Source organism: Cryptotermes secundus, unplaced genomic scaffold (genome assembly GCF_002891405.2).
Source record: "Cryptotermes secundus unplaced genomic scaffold, Csec_1.0 scaffold693, whole genome shotgun sequence".
Lineage (NCBI taxonomy): Eukaryota > Metazoa > Arthropoda > Insecta > Blattodea > Kalotermitidae > Cryptotermes > Cryptotermes secundus.
In genome coordinates, this window is record NW_019722434.1 from 1,092,163 (window position 1) to 1,107,942 (window position 15,780).

Genomic DNA, 15,780 nt, shown 5'->3' on the forward strand with positions numbered 1-15,780 from the left:
TGAGGCTGATGATTGCTATGGATGAAGCTGTCTGCAGGTGAGGCTGATGATTGCTTTGGATGAAACACCAATAGTACAGCAACAGAGGAATGGTTTTATTGACGTAAATGGTTTAGCAGCTGGAATCAGCTGTTTCTAACAAACCCAACCCTGTGCTGGCACTGATCACCTAATGACAGGAGCAGGTTTTGCTTCAGAATGTTGAATGGTGGACAAAGGTCAGGAAGCCATGAATGCTTAGTGTAATTCACCATTGTCAGGATACTGTAGAAGTGAAGATTCATGCCCATGATCTCCCAAGCCTGTCAGTGTACCTGTTCTGGGTGCTGACACGGGCTTTTATAAAGCATTTACTTAAGAGCTAGCTAATAGTACCCTCCCAGCTTTTCTCAGGCCTCCCAAGTTGTTTCATATTTTGTGGTTTCAGTATCAGAACTGTAGACATATTTCCTGTTTTCTGTGTGTGATACATGCCCCAGCAAAATGCATTTAATAACAGTATCCTCAGGAAAATATGTTGATGTAGGAGGGGTGTACACAGGGAACAGAGGAAATATACATGAAGGAACTTCTCCAATGGGCTGCATGTATAGCTTGGATATTGGAAACAGACAGGTGACCAGAATCTTACTTCTTTTGGTTTATTTTGGACTTCACCCATCGTCTGGTATGTGAAAGACAAAAAACTACGACGTTTCGGAGACTGGATCTGTGATCTGGATCACAGTGATTGAGACTGGCTCTTTCTAAGGGGCCCAACTGAGTAGGTTTATCCTTCCCTATCCACCTGAAGACGGAGACAGATCCAGTCTCCGAAACGTTGCGGTTTTTTGTCTTTCACATACCAGACGATGGGTGAAGTCCAAAATAAACCAAAAGAAGTAGTGTATACACCATCGTCAGAATCCTTTCAAGTCTATCTGACCAGAATCTTGTTAGCAAACCTCAAGATATTTGAGGGCTTGGAAGAAGGGGATGGAAAAAGGTGTGGGGTGGGGGGCAGTATTGAAATGGATGTCATGGACATCAGTTGTGAACTGGGTTGAAGTGTCTCAAATTAGGGCCAAGTGACAGGCTTTCATGCTGACCATATTTCACAAGGTGTGACAGATGTACATGCTCTCTTTGTTGCTTACAGATGGTGTGAGTGAGCCTCTTTACTTTGAGGAGAGTTTTAACAAGCAGTATGTGAAGGAGAAGCTTGGGAAAGGGCTGGTGCGCATCTGGCATGACGTGCAGGCTCGTGTGTTAGCGTACCTGCTGGGCTCTGACCTCTCCTGGTACAAGTTTGATGAGTTTCTGCACATCCTTGGAATTGTGCACAGGTTTGTTCTCTGGGGGAGCTTTGTGTCACAGTTGGTTGTGACTCCTCAGTGATCTAGTTTTTGAGAAATCGGAATATGCATACTCTTGTGTAAAATTAAATTTTCTCAGAATTTATTCATTGTTCATTTTCCATATGTTTGCCATGAAACACTGCAAAAATGTGCCTTTAGCTTCTCCATGTCTGCCTTCTGTTTGTCTGCGTGTAACAACTCCAGCCACTGAATGAATTTTCATGAAATTTTGCACTGCTGATTTTTACTAATACATTCCAATCAGGGTTAAAGTCAAACAGAAATGGACATTTTACCCAAAGATCTTCATGTATGCCTGTGTTCACATTGAGCATCATGTGCTAAATATTGATTAGTCTGAAAAACTGTTGTGAACATAATTGGTAGTGAAAAATTAAACGGATAATTTGTGCACAATTCATTGTGTGAGGTTCTTTTGTTTTCAAGATAAGTCAACAGAATGGGTTTGTATCTTGTGTCATCTCATTGCTGAACAACTGTTGGACTCATTAGCCACTGCCCATTCACCTGACCTATACTATGCTGTTTATGCATCCACAAATTGAACATCTAAAGATAATAAGAGACAGGTTGTGGCAGAATTGTTGCGCGTATGTGTGTCTCCTAACTTATCATCTTATCCAGACACTGAACACTGCAGCATAGTGATTAGCACTCCAGCTTCAAATTTGAGATGTCCAAGAATCTTTGTCTTTAGCTTGGCTATCCTGACTGAGGTATTTCATTATTTTCATCAGTCACCGCAGGCAAATGCTGGGATAGTGCTGTAGAACAATCCGCAGGTCACTTCCACATACTTCCAAATCATGATTCCCCATCATCCTTCTTGCTGCTGTGTGGTGTTAAATAAAGCAAGGAATAAGAAACAGACCTTCTGCGTGTCTGCCTGACCTGGGCGAACCTTTACAGGGCAGATCACAGCTCAGAAGATAGGAAGCTGGTGCAAATGTTTCTGTGCAGATTAGCTTGAAGGCTGGACTCTTCTTGGACTTGTAGATTGATGGAGATTGGGGAGGAGTTCTGCGCCAGTAAGTCTGAAGCTCTGCAGAACTCCATCAAGAAACAAAGCAGCAACTACTTCCGCAACTATCACCACGACCGCCTGGAGGAGCTGCGGATCTTCCTTGAGAATGAGAGCTGGGAGATGTGCCCAGTAAAGCCCGACTTCACGATCCTGCAGCTGCAGGTCTGTATACAGTATATACTTTTGTGTCATTGTGCACTGTCTGCAGCTTCAAGGGAGGAATAACACTCAGATTAAGAAATTAAGTTTTCTCTTTTAATTAACCAGTCAGAAAATGTATGCATGGTGTAGCAATTCTGGCATGTTGACCCTCTTAGTGCAGAGGTCAAGAATGGTGGAGGTGTACCTCCACCCCCACATGCATCTTCATGGCATGGTGTGTAATAAGTTTACCTTTTTAACTTTTATGTATTTATATGCATGTAGGCCTACAAATTCAGGTGGGGAAAGCTGCATAGTAGAACAAGGGACTGAGTGATCTTCACATCTGTTCCCAAATCCGCTGTTAATTATTCTGTAATTGTTGCCTTTGTTTGGAAGACCATTGTTGAGCAGTGAACATACAGGTTTGGAAATGTGTGTAGCATGGCATCCTTTTTAAACTATTTCAGAACCTTGCATGTTTATTGTATGCACCATCATCAGAAACATTTGGATAAATACATTTCTACTGCAGAGTCACAGACGAGAAGCTTTGTTTGCCTTCGTTGCAGGAGTTCCGATCATTGCGCCACATTCTGAAGACCTGGAAGCCTCGAGCTGAAAGTGTAAATGGCAGGCAGACTGCTGTGAGCAGTCCTGATTGTAGTAGCAGTAACCACTCTCAAGATGGCAGCTCCATCACTGGTGGTTACTTTGCACGTTACTCAGAGTCAGGAAGCCCATTCGATGTTGGTTTCGACGAGGTCCAGGAGGAAGATATTCTAGCAAACATTGGGGTAAGCATGAGACATACTGAGTTTCTGCTTGCAGATTGGCCATCACTTTCGCCATGTGGACGCAACATTCAACATTGTTGCTTGCTTCCAGGATGAGCCCTCTGGTTACTTCAGTGACGAGAGTGATGAGGATATTCCTGAAGAGCTAAAGAAGGATTTTGTGGATGAGAATGTTGGCGACACTGTCATTAACAGGTGAGTAGCAAGACACAGTGGCAATGTTATGGTACTGTTCAGTCATAGAAAAGTTTCAGATGCAGAATTATGCATTGCCATTGCAGACATTCCAAACCAAATTCAAAGAAGTTCAGTCGGAGAGAGCTCATGAAGGCACCAATTCTTACCAACACAACTCTGACGGTACTGCGGCAGTGTGGGAAGTATCTGCAGATGAGTCACCTGCTCAGGCCTATCGCATTTGAAGTGATTGTGTGCATGAGTCAGCTGTTTGACTACTACCTGTATGCTGTTCATGCGTTCTTCACCACAGACCTGGTAAGGAGTCATGACACGTCCGCAGGCAGCGTTTCATTGACCTTGTGTCTTCTGGGATGTGATGCTGTGTAGTACAGTACAAGTTTACCATTCTTTCAGAAGAAATTACTTCCTGCATCTTCAGAATTGTAGAATGAGCCAAGGAAGCAGGCAGCAGAGCGAGCCACGTGTGTAAAACCTGTATGTAGTGTTGGCCACGAGCGGAGCCATGTTTGCAGTAGTGGGGAGGTGGAGAAGGCAGAAGGGAAGTGGCACATGTGATCACAGGGGGATAACAGCAGCACAGTGAACACTGATGGAAGGAAGAAATGTCTGCTTGCTTCTTGCTTATTTATTGCTTGGTTTACTCTTCAACCCTGAAGATGGGGGCAGTATGTTTGCCTGAAACATCAAGTGAACTTCTGCTGGACTGCATGACATCACATGCCAGAAGACTGTACTCTTCTTGCTGTGTAAGAACCTCAAATGCAACATTTTATGAATCAGATTTTTGTCCTCTGGCTTGTGGTGGATGCCAGTAATACAGATGAACATGGTGCTTCCCTCTTCAGGGTAAAAGTGAGGAATCTGTTAGGTTGCACATGCAAGTTCTAAGGAAGGCAGGCAGTCAGACCCACAGGAGGGCAAGAGGAGATGGAAAGGAACAGGAAAACTACCATTTTCAAGGACTTAATTTTTGTTTCTTGTCACAGAAAGAAAATGGAATTGTGAGAAAAGACAAACCTTTCAGGGCTCCTGCAGACAGAAAGTGAGAACACAGCCCTTTATCTTCTTTAAGGGCCAGGTTAGAGGAATGTGATCATAGGATGAAATAAGCTGTCTTGTCATTGGAGGAGATCCTCTCCCCTCCCTGTGCAGAGTGGATAACAAATTTCCACAAGATTCTATTTAAGCATCCTGTTGCATTAATATGTCATTTATTTCATATAATATATTTCTGTCTACCCCCCTTTTCCTTCTCACCACATGTTTCGGCCATACACGGCCATCATAAGGTGTGTCTAATTCCCTAAAACTGTTGCACTGTATCGTATGTCCAACATCTCATATCACATGTGAATGTGATATCTCTTAACTTAAAATAAATGGACTTTAACTAAAATCCATAAGGTCTACAAGCACAGAACGACAAACACTACTACTACACAGGCAGGGTGAAGAACCCACAGTCAACTGGGCATACTTGGTAACTGCACAATAACACACAAACGTCCATGTTGCTGTGCAAATACATCCAAACATGGAGATCTCAAACAGTGTTGTTTGGATGAACAGATGAAGTCCCCGAGCAAAACATTGAAACTTAACTGAGTTATAACTTTGACTAGGTTCATCCTTGTCTGCCACACTAGTAATAGTATAAATCACACTGGATGGCGTTAACAATCTTTTATAGAATTATAACTTGTTCGTATTGATTTCGATTAGAGTCCATTTATTTTAGGTTATGAGATAACAGATTCATATGTGATATGAGAAGTTGGACATACCATGCAGTGCAACAGTTTTAGCGAAATGGAGACACCTGATGACAGCCGAAACGTAGTGAGAAGGAAAGGGGAGAATAATAAGTTGTACTGCAGAAGGAAATAAACTTCCACCATTTGCTGAAGGAGAACCCGTCGTCCTTGTTCATGTTATAAGGGCGGAGCTTGGTCATTCCTATTTATGATTGCTATTGGCGCAGACTGGAATCTCCACTGCCACTCCTCTGGGTGTGAGTGACTGCCTTACTGCTAAACCACCATCACACAGAGTTCAAATCTGACTACTGCCAGTCCAATATTACCTGAGTGTTGAAACTATGCTTTGCCTGGATGGTGGAGGTTGGGTGGGTTGGATACAAGGTTCTCACAGCAGTGCCTGGGAAGTGTACAGTCTTACGGGCTGTAATACCATGCAGCCCATGGACAGTGTGACATTTTGGAGGAAAGCAGCTGCTTGCCACCTACTTCTGGTGGTTTCTTGCTTGACGTACACTTTGACCATGAAGATGTAGGCTATATATTCCTCTGAATTGTTTGGCTGTCTCCATACTAGATGGCATTACAACCCAGAAGACCATACTCTTCAGAGCCCAAGTAATTTTCTTCAGTCCTTTGATGTTTCATTTCAAGTAGGTATGTGTTTTGTTCTCAGACAGAGGCATGATCTGTTTGCAGCCGGTGTCCTTCCGCTCTGTGTACAACCTGAACCTGCAGACCTCGCTGAAGAGAATACAGGATAGCCTTGTAGTGCCCTCGCATCTCACAGAGGCAGAGCAAGACCAGACGGAAAGAACAGTGGGTGAGGTATGTGCATCACCTCGAGGTTCACTTTCTGCATGCTGAGCCAATGTACATCTGAAGTTCCAATACTCTTGTGATTTATACACTGGTGAAAGAACAGGACTAGCATCAAATGGTAGGTGAGAAACTGGAAAGGATGTACAAGAAGTTGGTTGTGCCTGGAGTCAAAGTATTATGCTACTAGTTGTGGGGAAAGGCCATGGTAAGCCCGAGTTGTCACAGTCAGTGTCCTGTCCCAAATGCAGTCTGGAGTATTCCTGCTACCCGATTTGGTCTGGCATCCATCTCATGTTGTGCAACATAAATATCATTAGTAGCAGTGTCGAGACTTGTTTATTTGCGTTTAAGGTGGACATAAAGATGCTCATAACATCAGGTGGTACAGGAGGTGTTAGAATTCTTGCTGTTTCACAGTAAACATGTGTTGTGTCTACAGTTTCTGAAAGCACGTAGGCTTTGATTGGTGCTACATTCTATACAAGATATTCTTAATTATGTCATCAATTTTGATTTGAAATTGAAGTTGTATTTGCCTGAGTGCTAGGTGCTGCCACAGTGACCTATGTGTGACATAGGCCCTGTGTGTACTGCACCATACTAATCTGTCGCTGACTGCTGAGGTGTGTGAGAGCCCTGATCAGGCAGCACATTATCAGATCCTCAGTGTTTAAGTTAAGGGTTTACTCTCTGGGCCAGCACTTGGCTGGTTACAAAGCGGTAAATGGTAATTCAGGTCATATATGTGGATGGGTCCAATAGTTCTGTTATCAAATGTGAGGCATTTTCTAGGTGCCTGAGCCTCACATCTCACCAGTAGTGGACCTCACGCAACGGGAAACTCTGCACGGGCTAGCAGAGAGGGTTGTGGCTGTGGAGTCTCTCATCTTCCTTGCAAAGCAGCTGGAGTTCTTGCACGATTACCTGGAGCATCTTCAGGGAGGCTCCTCTTTCCTGCAGCAATTCTTCTCACAGGTTTGTGAAGAGAAGGCCAGACGCAATGCTTGGAAACCTAGGTTAAGTGCAGGGAGTCAGAGTGCACTTTGAACAGAGTGCAGGGAGACAGAGTGCACTTTGAACATAGTGCAGGGAGTCAGAGTGCACTTTGAACAGAGTGCAGGGAGACAGAGTGCACTTTGAACAGAGTGCAGGGAGACAGAGTGCACTTTGAACATAGTGCAGGGAGTCAGAGTGCACTTTGAACAGAGTGCAGGGAGACAGAGTGCACTTTGAACAGAGTGCAGGGAGACAGAGTGCACTTTGAACATAGTGCAGGGAGTCAGAGTGCACTTTGAACAGAGTGCAGGGAGACAGAGTGCACTTTGAACAGAGTGCAGGGAGACAGAGTGCACTTTGAACATAGTGCAGGGAGTCAGAGTGCACTTTGAACATAGTGCAGGGAGACAGAGTGCACTTTGAACAGAGTGCAGGGAGACAGAGTGCACTTTGAACATAGTGCAGGGAGTCAGAGTGCACTTTGAACAGAGTGCAGGGAGACAGAGTGCACTTTGAACAGAGTGCAGGGAGACAGAGTGCACTTTGAACATAGTGCAGGGAGTCAGAGTGCACTTTGAACAGAGTGCAGGGAGACAGAGTGCACTTTGAACAGAGTGCAGGGAGACAGAGTGCACTTTGAACATAGTGCAGGGAGTCAGAGTGCACTTTGAACAGAGTGCAGGGAGACAGAGTGCACTTTGAACAGAGTGCAGGGAGACAGAGTGCACTTTGAACATAGTGCAGGGAGTCAGAGTGCACTTTGAACAGAGTGCAGGGAGACAGAGTGCACTTTGAACAGAGTGCAGGGAGACAGAGTGCACTTTGAACATAGTGCAGGGAGTCAGAGTGCACTTTGAACAGAGTGCAGGGAGACAGAGTGCACTTTGAACAGAGTGCAGGGAGACAGAGTGCACTTTGAACATAGTGCAGGGAGTCAGAGTGCACTTTGAACAGAGTGCAGGGAGACAGAGTGCACTTTGAACAGAGTGCAGGGAGACAGAGTGCACTTTGAACATAGTGCAGGGAGTCAGAGTGCACTTTGAACATAGTGCAGGGAGACAGAGTGCACTTTGAACAGAGTGCAGGGAGACAGAGTGCACTTTGAACATAGTGCAGGGAGTCAGAGTGCACTTTGAACAGAGTGCAGGGAGACAGAGTGCACTTTGAACAGAGTGCAGGGAGACAGAGTGCACTTTGAACATAGTGCAGGGAGTCAGAGTGCACTTTGAACAGAGTGCAGGGAGACAGAGTGCACTTTGAACAGAGTGCAGGGAGACAGAGTGCACTTTGAACATAGTGCAGGGAGTCAGAGTGCACTTTGAACAGAGTGCAGGGAGACAGAGTGCACTTTGAACAGAGTGCAGGGAGACAGAGTGCACTTTGAACATAGTGCAGGGAGTCAGAGTGCACTTTGAACAGAGTGCAGGGAGACAGAGTGCACTTTGAACAGAGTGCAGGGAGACAGAGTGCACTTTGAACATAGTGCAGGGAGTCAGAGTGCACTTTGAACAGAGTGCAGGGAGACAGAGTGCACTTTGAACAGAGTGCAGGGAGACAGAGTGCACTTTGAACATAGTGCAGGGAGTCAGAGTGCACTTTGAACAGAGTGCAGGGAGACAGAGTGCACTTTGAACAGAGTGCAGGGAGACAGAGTGCACTTTGAACATAGTGCAGGGAGTCAGAGTGCACTTTGAACAGAGTGCAGGGAGACAGAGTGCACTTTGAACATAGAGCAGGGAGTCAGAGTGCACTTTGAACATAGTGCAGGGAGACAGAGTGCACTTTGAACAGAGTGCAGGGAGACAGAGTGCACTTTGAACATAGTGCAGGGAGTCAGAGTGCACTTTGAACAGAGTGCAGGGAGACAGAGTGCACTTTGAACAGAGTGCAGGGAGACAGAGTGCACTTTGAACATAGTGCAGGGAGTCAGAGTGCACTTTGAACAGAGTGCAGGGAGACAGAGTGCACTTTGAACAGAGTGCAGGGAGACAGAGTGCACTTTGAACATAGTGCAGGGAGTCAGAGTGCACTTTGAACAGAGTGCAGGGAGACAGAGTGCACTTTGAACAGAGTGCAGGGAGACAGAGTGCACTTTGAACATAGTGCAGGGAGTCAGAGTGCACTTTGAACAGAGTGCAGGGAGACAGAGTGCACTTTGAACAGAGTGCAGGGAGACAGAGTGCACTTTGAACATAGTGCAGGGAGTCAGAGTGCACTTTGAACAGAGTGCAGGGAGACAGAGTGCACTTTGAACAGAGTGCAGGGAGACAGAGTGCACTTTGAACATAGTGCAGGGAGTCAGAGTGCACTTTGAACAGAGTGCAGGGAGACAGAGTGCACTTTGAACAGAGTGCAGGGAGACAGAGTGCACTTTGAACATAGTGCAGGGAGACAGAGTGCACTTTGAACAGAGTGCAGGGAGACAGAGTGCACTTTGAACATAGTGCAGGGAGACAGAGTGCACTTTGAACAGAGTGCAGGGAGACAGAGTGCACTTTGAACATAGTGCAGGGAGACAGAGTGCACTTTGAACAGAGTGCAGGGAGACAGAGTGCACTTTGAACATAGTGCAGGGAGACAGAGTGCACTTTGAACAGAGTGCAGGGAGACAGAGTGCACTTTGAACATAGTGCAGGGAGACAGAGTGCACTTTGAACAGAGTGCAGGGAGACAGAGTGCACTTTGAACATAGTGCAGGGAGACAGAGTGCACTTTGAACAGAGTGCAGGGAGACAGAGTGCACTTTGAACATAGTGCAGGGAGACAGAGTGCACTTTGAACAGAGTGCAGGGAGACAGAGTGCACTTTGAACATAGTGCAGGGAGACAGAGTGCACTTTGAACAGAGTGCAGGGAGACAGAGTGCACTTTGAACATAGTGCAGGGAGTCAGAGTGCACTTTGAACAGAGTGCAGGGAGACAGAGTGCACTTTGAACATAGTGCAGGGAGACAGAGTGCACTTTGAACATAGTGCAGGGAGTCAGAGTGCACTTTGAACATAGTGCAGGGAGTCAGAGTGCACTTTGAACAGAGTGCAGGGAGACAGCGTGCACTTTGAATATAGTGCAGGGAGACAGAGTGCACTTTGAACAGAGTGCAGGGAGACAGAGTGCACTTTGAACATAGTGCAGGGAGTCAGAGTGCACTTTGAACAGAGTGCAGGGAGACAGAGTGCACTTTGAACATAGTGCAGGGAGACAGAGTGCACTTTGAACATAGTGCAGGGAGTCAGAGTGCACTTTGAACAGAGTGCAGGGTGACAGAGTGCACTTTGAACAGAGTAAGTATAGAGGAGCTCCTTTGCTCTCGGAGGGCAGTCATGTCCAGTTTATATGGGTCAGGGGATGATAGCCTCCAGCCTCTTTCCACTTCAGTTTCCCCGGAAGTGATTCCTCTCGTCCTGAGGGAAATGTGATTGGCAGTTGATCCATGGGACTTCTTTCTGTGTCCTCAGTGTAATGCCGTGTAAATTATGATTGACAAGTTAAATTGATGGGTGTGTAAGCTGTGCAAGTTTGCATTTATAAAGAAATAATCTGAAACTACGTGAGTGCCTGTGTTGTGCTGTTTGCAGACGGTTACTGCATCCGCCGAACTGCGCCGTCCTGTGTACATGTGTGTGGCTGCCACTGCTGTCGACTCAAAAGTGATCTTGGCTCTGATGGCTAAAGTTAACTGGGAAGTGAAGGAGGTGATGAGTCAGCACAGCAAGTACGTGGACATCCTGCTCAGGGTATGTCAGTCTTTGCGCTCCAGGACAGTGCAGAATATTTTGGCCAAGGTGGCAGCACTGCAGAAACAGTAAAACATGTGGTGTGTTTCTCGTAGGAGCTGCAGATATTCAGCATGCGCCTTGAAGAGGTTGTGCTGCGTATCCCTATCCCACAGGAGGTGTACCTCATCCTTTGGGAAAGCATCATCCAGCTGACCTGCAAGACTTTTGTTGAGGGGTGAGCCAGATGATAATATAGTAAAAAAACAGGCTGTGGAGGTCCATAGGGTTGTGAGATGTTGAGGTTCCCACAGTTTCTAGACAACCGGCTCATAGATGTCGGTCTGCCCTTTACCCCGAAGAATATTCCTGGTACTCATTTCTGTTAGTGGCTGAGTCCACCCCAGGGCCATAGTGCGGCTGGAAGGACGAGGTCAATTGAAAAAATTCCAGTGACCTCATCGGGACTTGAACCCACGACCTTCCAGCTTATAGCATAGGGCCTCAACCCACTACACTACCGCGTGCCCCAAGGATAATATAGTGAAACTCATATTTAAGGGTTTCCTTCATTTAACACTCGGATTCAGTGATATGAAGTCAGTAATCTCAGTGTTAAATTTCCCCGAAGTTTATCCTTGGTTTAATGTCCATATCGATTGCTCACAAAGGGACCGTGAATAGCAGTTGTGCTGTAGTAGTGTTTGAAGGCATGTAAGGTGCACAGAATTCTAAAATAATTTTGGAAGTGTCTGGGGCTAGGGTACAGTGATGAAACTGTTGGTTATGTTGGAGTGAAGTTAGGAGACTGTGAGATTGCAGAGTTTGGTGGTAGTGAATATGAGATTACAGTTTTGTGGCATATAATGCCATGTGGTCTGACAGGGAATCTGCTAGTGCCATCTTTACGAACTCTGGACCTGGAGATGGTATGTTCTTGCTTAATGTTTGTATTTACCAGGCTGTATGGCGTCACATCCCAGCAGACTGTAATTGTAAAGTAGGTAATTATTCTTTCAGAATTTCAACAAAACGGTGACCATGGACATACTGTTTATTGACAAAGAGAATTAGGCAAAGATGTGGTGTTTTGTTGTACTTAAGCACACAAGAGCTTCCAGGCAAGAGAACTCCATTGTGGTGTCACCTCTCCACACGGATGTAACCTGGAAGATACAAATGGCAGCTGTGTTTTCTGGGATGAAAGAAATGGGCATGTAACTTGTTACATTGTCTGTTGATAGCCTTAGCTTATAAATGCAGAACTGAGTAAGAAAGAGCTCATGAAGTGAGGCTTGTGCTTCCAGGCTGTAAGAGAGAAGTTCTGTCTTCAGGGATATAATGCCATGTAATCCTTGAAAGTCAACCAGCGTTTCAGACAAACATACCACATCCATCTTCAGGATCAAAGAACAAGCCAAGAAGGAAAGTAGCATGAAGCAGGGAACAAGAGAAACTTCAAAACATTCATGTTAGAGCTCTTCATATTGACTTCTGTGAGAACCTCATGTCCTACAAGCTGTAAGACAGTGCAGTCTTCTGAGTTGTAATGTGTAGTTTGGAGACAGACCAATGTTACAGTATGCCAAGCAAGCAGACAGCTGTCTGCAAACTACACAGTGTTGCAACTCAGAATACTGCATGTCTCACAGTCAGCAGTGTGGGAACTTCAAATCCAGCAGGCTGTAAGAATTGTATGATTGTGTCTTGAAGTGCCCTTGTTCAACCACAGGTGAGGCTGTCCCATAACTTGACGTGCAGCATGTGACTGCTTTCCAGATTCTCGAATGCCAAGAAGTGTTCGACTGGAGGACGTGGTCTTATGCAGCTTGACTTCAGTCAGTTCCTCTCAAAACTGAAGAAACTGACATCCATCCGACCTATCCCAGGCACAGAGTATGTGGAGCATTATATCAAGGCCTATTATCTTCAAGAGGCTGCCTTGGAGTCCTGGGTTCGGGAACATAATGTGAGTTCCCACATATTCAATTTCATATTTAGGCCATGGATAAATTTTTACCTAAATTTGATTTTGGAAATTGTTACTAAATTGTGTGACTAGGTGTATGCATGGGGGCATCTGTTGGACATGGGTTGTTAGGTGACTGGATCATGGCCAACTGAAGAGCCAAAGATTCCCATTCTGTCATTATGTATGTTGTTAAATGGTTGAAAGTAGTAGCAGAAGACGACAGCAGTAAGTGGCAGTGGAAGATCCCTATGGTTCGGAGTTTGCTAAGATATGCCGGACAGTGAAGACATGTACACAGAAGCTGGAGAATCTTCATTGTTAAGATTCGTTACCAGGGAATGTCTAGTTAAAACTTTGTAGAGGAATAGCCATTGTTGAGGGCTGTTACCAAGCAACAAATGGTGAAAGCAGACTGTGAAGACTTAGTGTGGTGTGTGAATATTGTGATGCATATACATACCTATTGCTAAGCAATGACCTGGTAGATATGCCTAGTCAACAATAGAGGATGTCTGTTGCTAGGCAATGGATGTGTTTTCTGGGTGGTTCTTGCTGAAGAGTTGTAAAGGACGATGAAAGTTGTTTGCAAACAGTCAAGTTTTGAGTGCCAGCCAGCCAGGATATGAGCTTGGAAGCATAGAAATTGAATCGAGCAGGAATTGAGGCATCAGAATTATTGACTCCAGGTTAGTTGAGGCTTGAAGGACAGTTTGTGAAGAGAGACTTAACATGTGATTTGAAGACTTTATGTCTGCTGTAGTACAGCGATATCTGGAGTGTGACTGTTATAGTTCCTGTGTTAAAATCTGTTGCCAAGAAACAGATAGTGAAAACATTGTAAAGGAATAGTCATTGTTGATTAGTGAAAACATTGTAAAGGAATAGTCATTGTTGATTGCTGTTATGAAGACTAGTGACAGCAGACTGAGATCTTGTGTGGAGTGATCTGTAGTGTGAAAATAGTGTAATACTTATTTGTAGTTATGACTTGTATGTGGCCAATAAATCCAGTTACCAATTCAAAAACCCATCTCTAGTCACTAAAACATGTGGCAATTTAATAATTAATTTGTTTTTGCTGAAAGTAAGAAGTAATTAAAGTACTACAGCTGGGAATCCATGTACTTCTGAGCATTGACTGTCTGAAAGGACAAGTGGCCAAGAAATGGAGGTAAATACAATGGAGGAAAGAGAAATCAATGACGTGATGGTGATGAAAGGCATGGACTATGCAAAGGTAAAGAATAAGGATATCAAATGAAAAAAGAGGGTTGCAGGAGAGACAGGACCTGAATTATCATCAGATGAGGAACTAAGGGCATAATTTAACACTGTAGGAAACCATAAAAACCCAAGAAATGTACAAATGATGGTGTAATGCAGAGTAGTAATAAAACCCAAAATATAAATAAGTCACAGATTCATAACGAAACCAAGGAGAGGGTAGGACAGGTGGAGACTGAAGCACAAAGCCTGGGAGATGAAGTTACAAATACGGAAGTCCGGGGACTGGTATGGTCAGACCCGTCAGAATGGAAAGGAAGATCTGGAGACCTACGCCAGTCAACATCCACCTAAAAGTCAAGAGGGCTGAAGAAAAAGGAAAAGAAATGGGGCCAGTTTGATATATTCACTGTTATGGCTAAATCCAAGATCAGTTTCCAATCCACCAGACAGTATGCTCATTTTATTTGGGAAGTGACTTTCTCAGAGAGAATGGAAGCAAATAAAGTTATGAACAGCCCTGTCATTCAAAATGAAGGGCTAACTGTGTACATTCTGAGTTACATGATTATTAAAAAGGGAGTCATTAAAGGTATACCCGAGGATATGGAGACCATCATCAGGCATTTATAGATAATAAAATATATCCACATTCATTACTAACCTGCATGACTCAATGGATCCATCTTATAGTATAAACAGTTTTTACATAAGATTACAATGTTTAAATATACTAGAATACTTGTCAAAGATTAGTAAAATTTGTCAAAACTTTTTTTGTAGCATGTAGAGCCATTGATATGCAATGACTGTAAGATGGGCAGATATACCAGGGCCATTCCTGAGCAGTGGCTTGGTAAACACATTCCCACAGCAACAGACATGAACGCGACAGTAGAAGATTTGTGTTTTCTGTGTGGTGCGTGCTGAGATGTTATAAGCAAGGGACAAGGTTAAGCTTAATCAGTTCTGTAAGAGAGAACCTGAGCCCAGACGCAGAGAAATAGCCACTGTTGGAGCTTTTAGCAAGAAACCTCTAGTAACAAACTGAGAACACTAGACTGTATGCTCTAGTAAACTGTAAATTGCAGAAATAGTGATAAGTGGTCACTAAATCTTCACCAATACAAACCCCATCTACAGTCACACGTACACGTCACATAATTTTTATGTAGCATGAAAATGTTTTAATAAACTAAACTGATATATCAGCAATTTGATTCTATCAGTTATTTATTGATAGTATGAAGTCGTTATTGACAGACATGTTTACATATTAGTGACATACATAACAGGATGTGAATGAAGGTCCCCAATATCAGGTTTCATGGAAACATGTTCCGCAGTTCTGTAGCTGTTTCATGCTTGCATATTCTCCGCAATGTTGTGAAGGTCCCTAAAATGTGTACTGTGGTGATAATCCTTCCGATGAGTATGGAATGTTTTGTAATGTTGACAGGAATACTCAAGCAAGCACTTACTGGCTCTGGTGAGTTGTGTTTGCCAGAATGACAAGAAGACTCGCCAAAGACTCACCGCACTCATCGAAGACATGGAGATAGTTGGCAGTAGGTAGTATGGTGTGCTGCTTGTCTGTGCATAAGGGTGTGTCAGTGCTGACTGGCGCAGGGCTGTGCTGGGTCTGTGTTACAGTGTTCATCCCTTTCATGGCATTTTGTATGGGACCACGAAACATACACATCATAATGCTAAAACATGATCACAGGAGTAAAATTCTTTTCCTGCTTTTGTTAGCTGTTATTTAGGGACAAAGCC

The 15,780-nt window shown here is 44.3% G+C and overlaps 1 protein-coding gene across 3 annotated transcripts in view; it reads left to right on the forward strand.

Moving 5' to 3' along the window:
• Nucleotides 1-15,780, forward strand: part of LOC111861449 (syndetin) — a 33,098-nt gene that overhangs the window by 9,160 nt on the left and 8,158 nt on the right. For 2 of the 3 annotated variants that reach the window (XM_033750317.1, XM_023846036.2), the window contains exons 8-18: nucleotides 1,139-1,325; nucleotides 2,355-2,544; nucleotides 3,096-3,320; nucleotides 3,412-3,515; nucleotides 3,602-3,815; nucleotides 5,978-6,106; nucleotides 6,893-7,075; nucleotides 10,671-10,829; nucleotides 10,925-11,046; nucleotides 12,588-12,777; nucleotides 15,464-15,572. In XM_033750317.1, the coding sequence (XP_033606208.1) occupies nucleotides 1,139-1,325; nucleotides 2,355-2,544; nucleotides 3,096-3,320; nucleotides 3,412-3,515; nucleotides 3,602-3,815; nucleotides 5,978-6,106; nucleotides 6,893-7,075; nucleotides 10,671-10,829; nucleotides 10,925-11,046; nucleotides 12,588-12,777; nucleotides 15,464-15,572 (1,812 nt within the window). Of the gene's footprint in view, nucleotides 1-1,138; nucleotides 1,326-2,354; nucleotides 2,545-3,095; nucleotides 3,321-3,411; nucleotides 3,516-3,601; nucleotides 3,816-5,977; nucleotides 6,107-6,892; nucleotides 7,076-10,670; nucleotides 10,830-10,924; nucleotides 11,047-12,540; nucleotides 12,778-15,463; nucleotides 15,573-15,780 lie in introns of those variants that run through there. The other variant, XM_023846038.2, reaches the window with a different exon arrangement.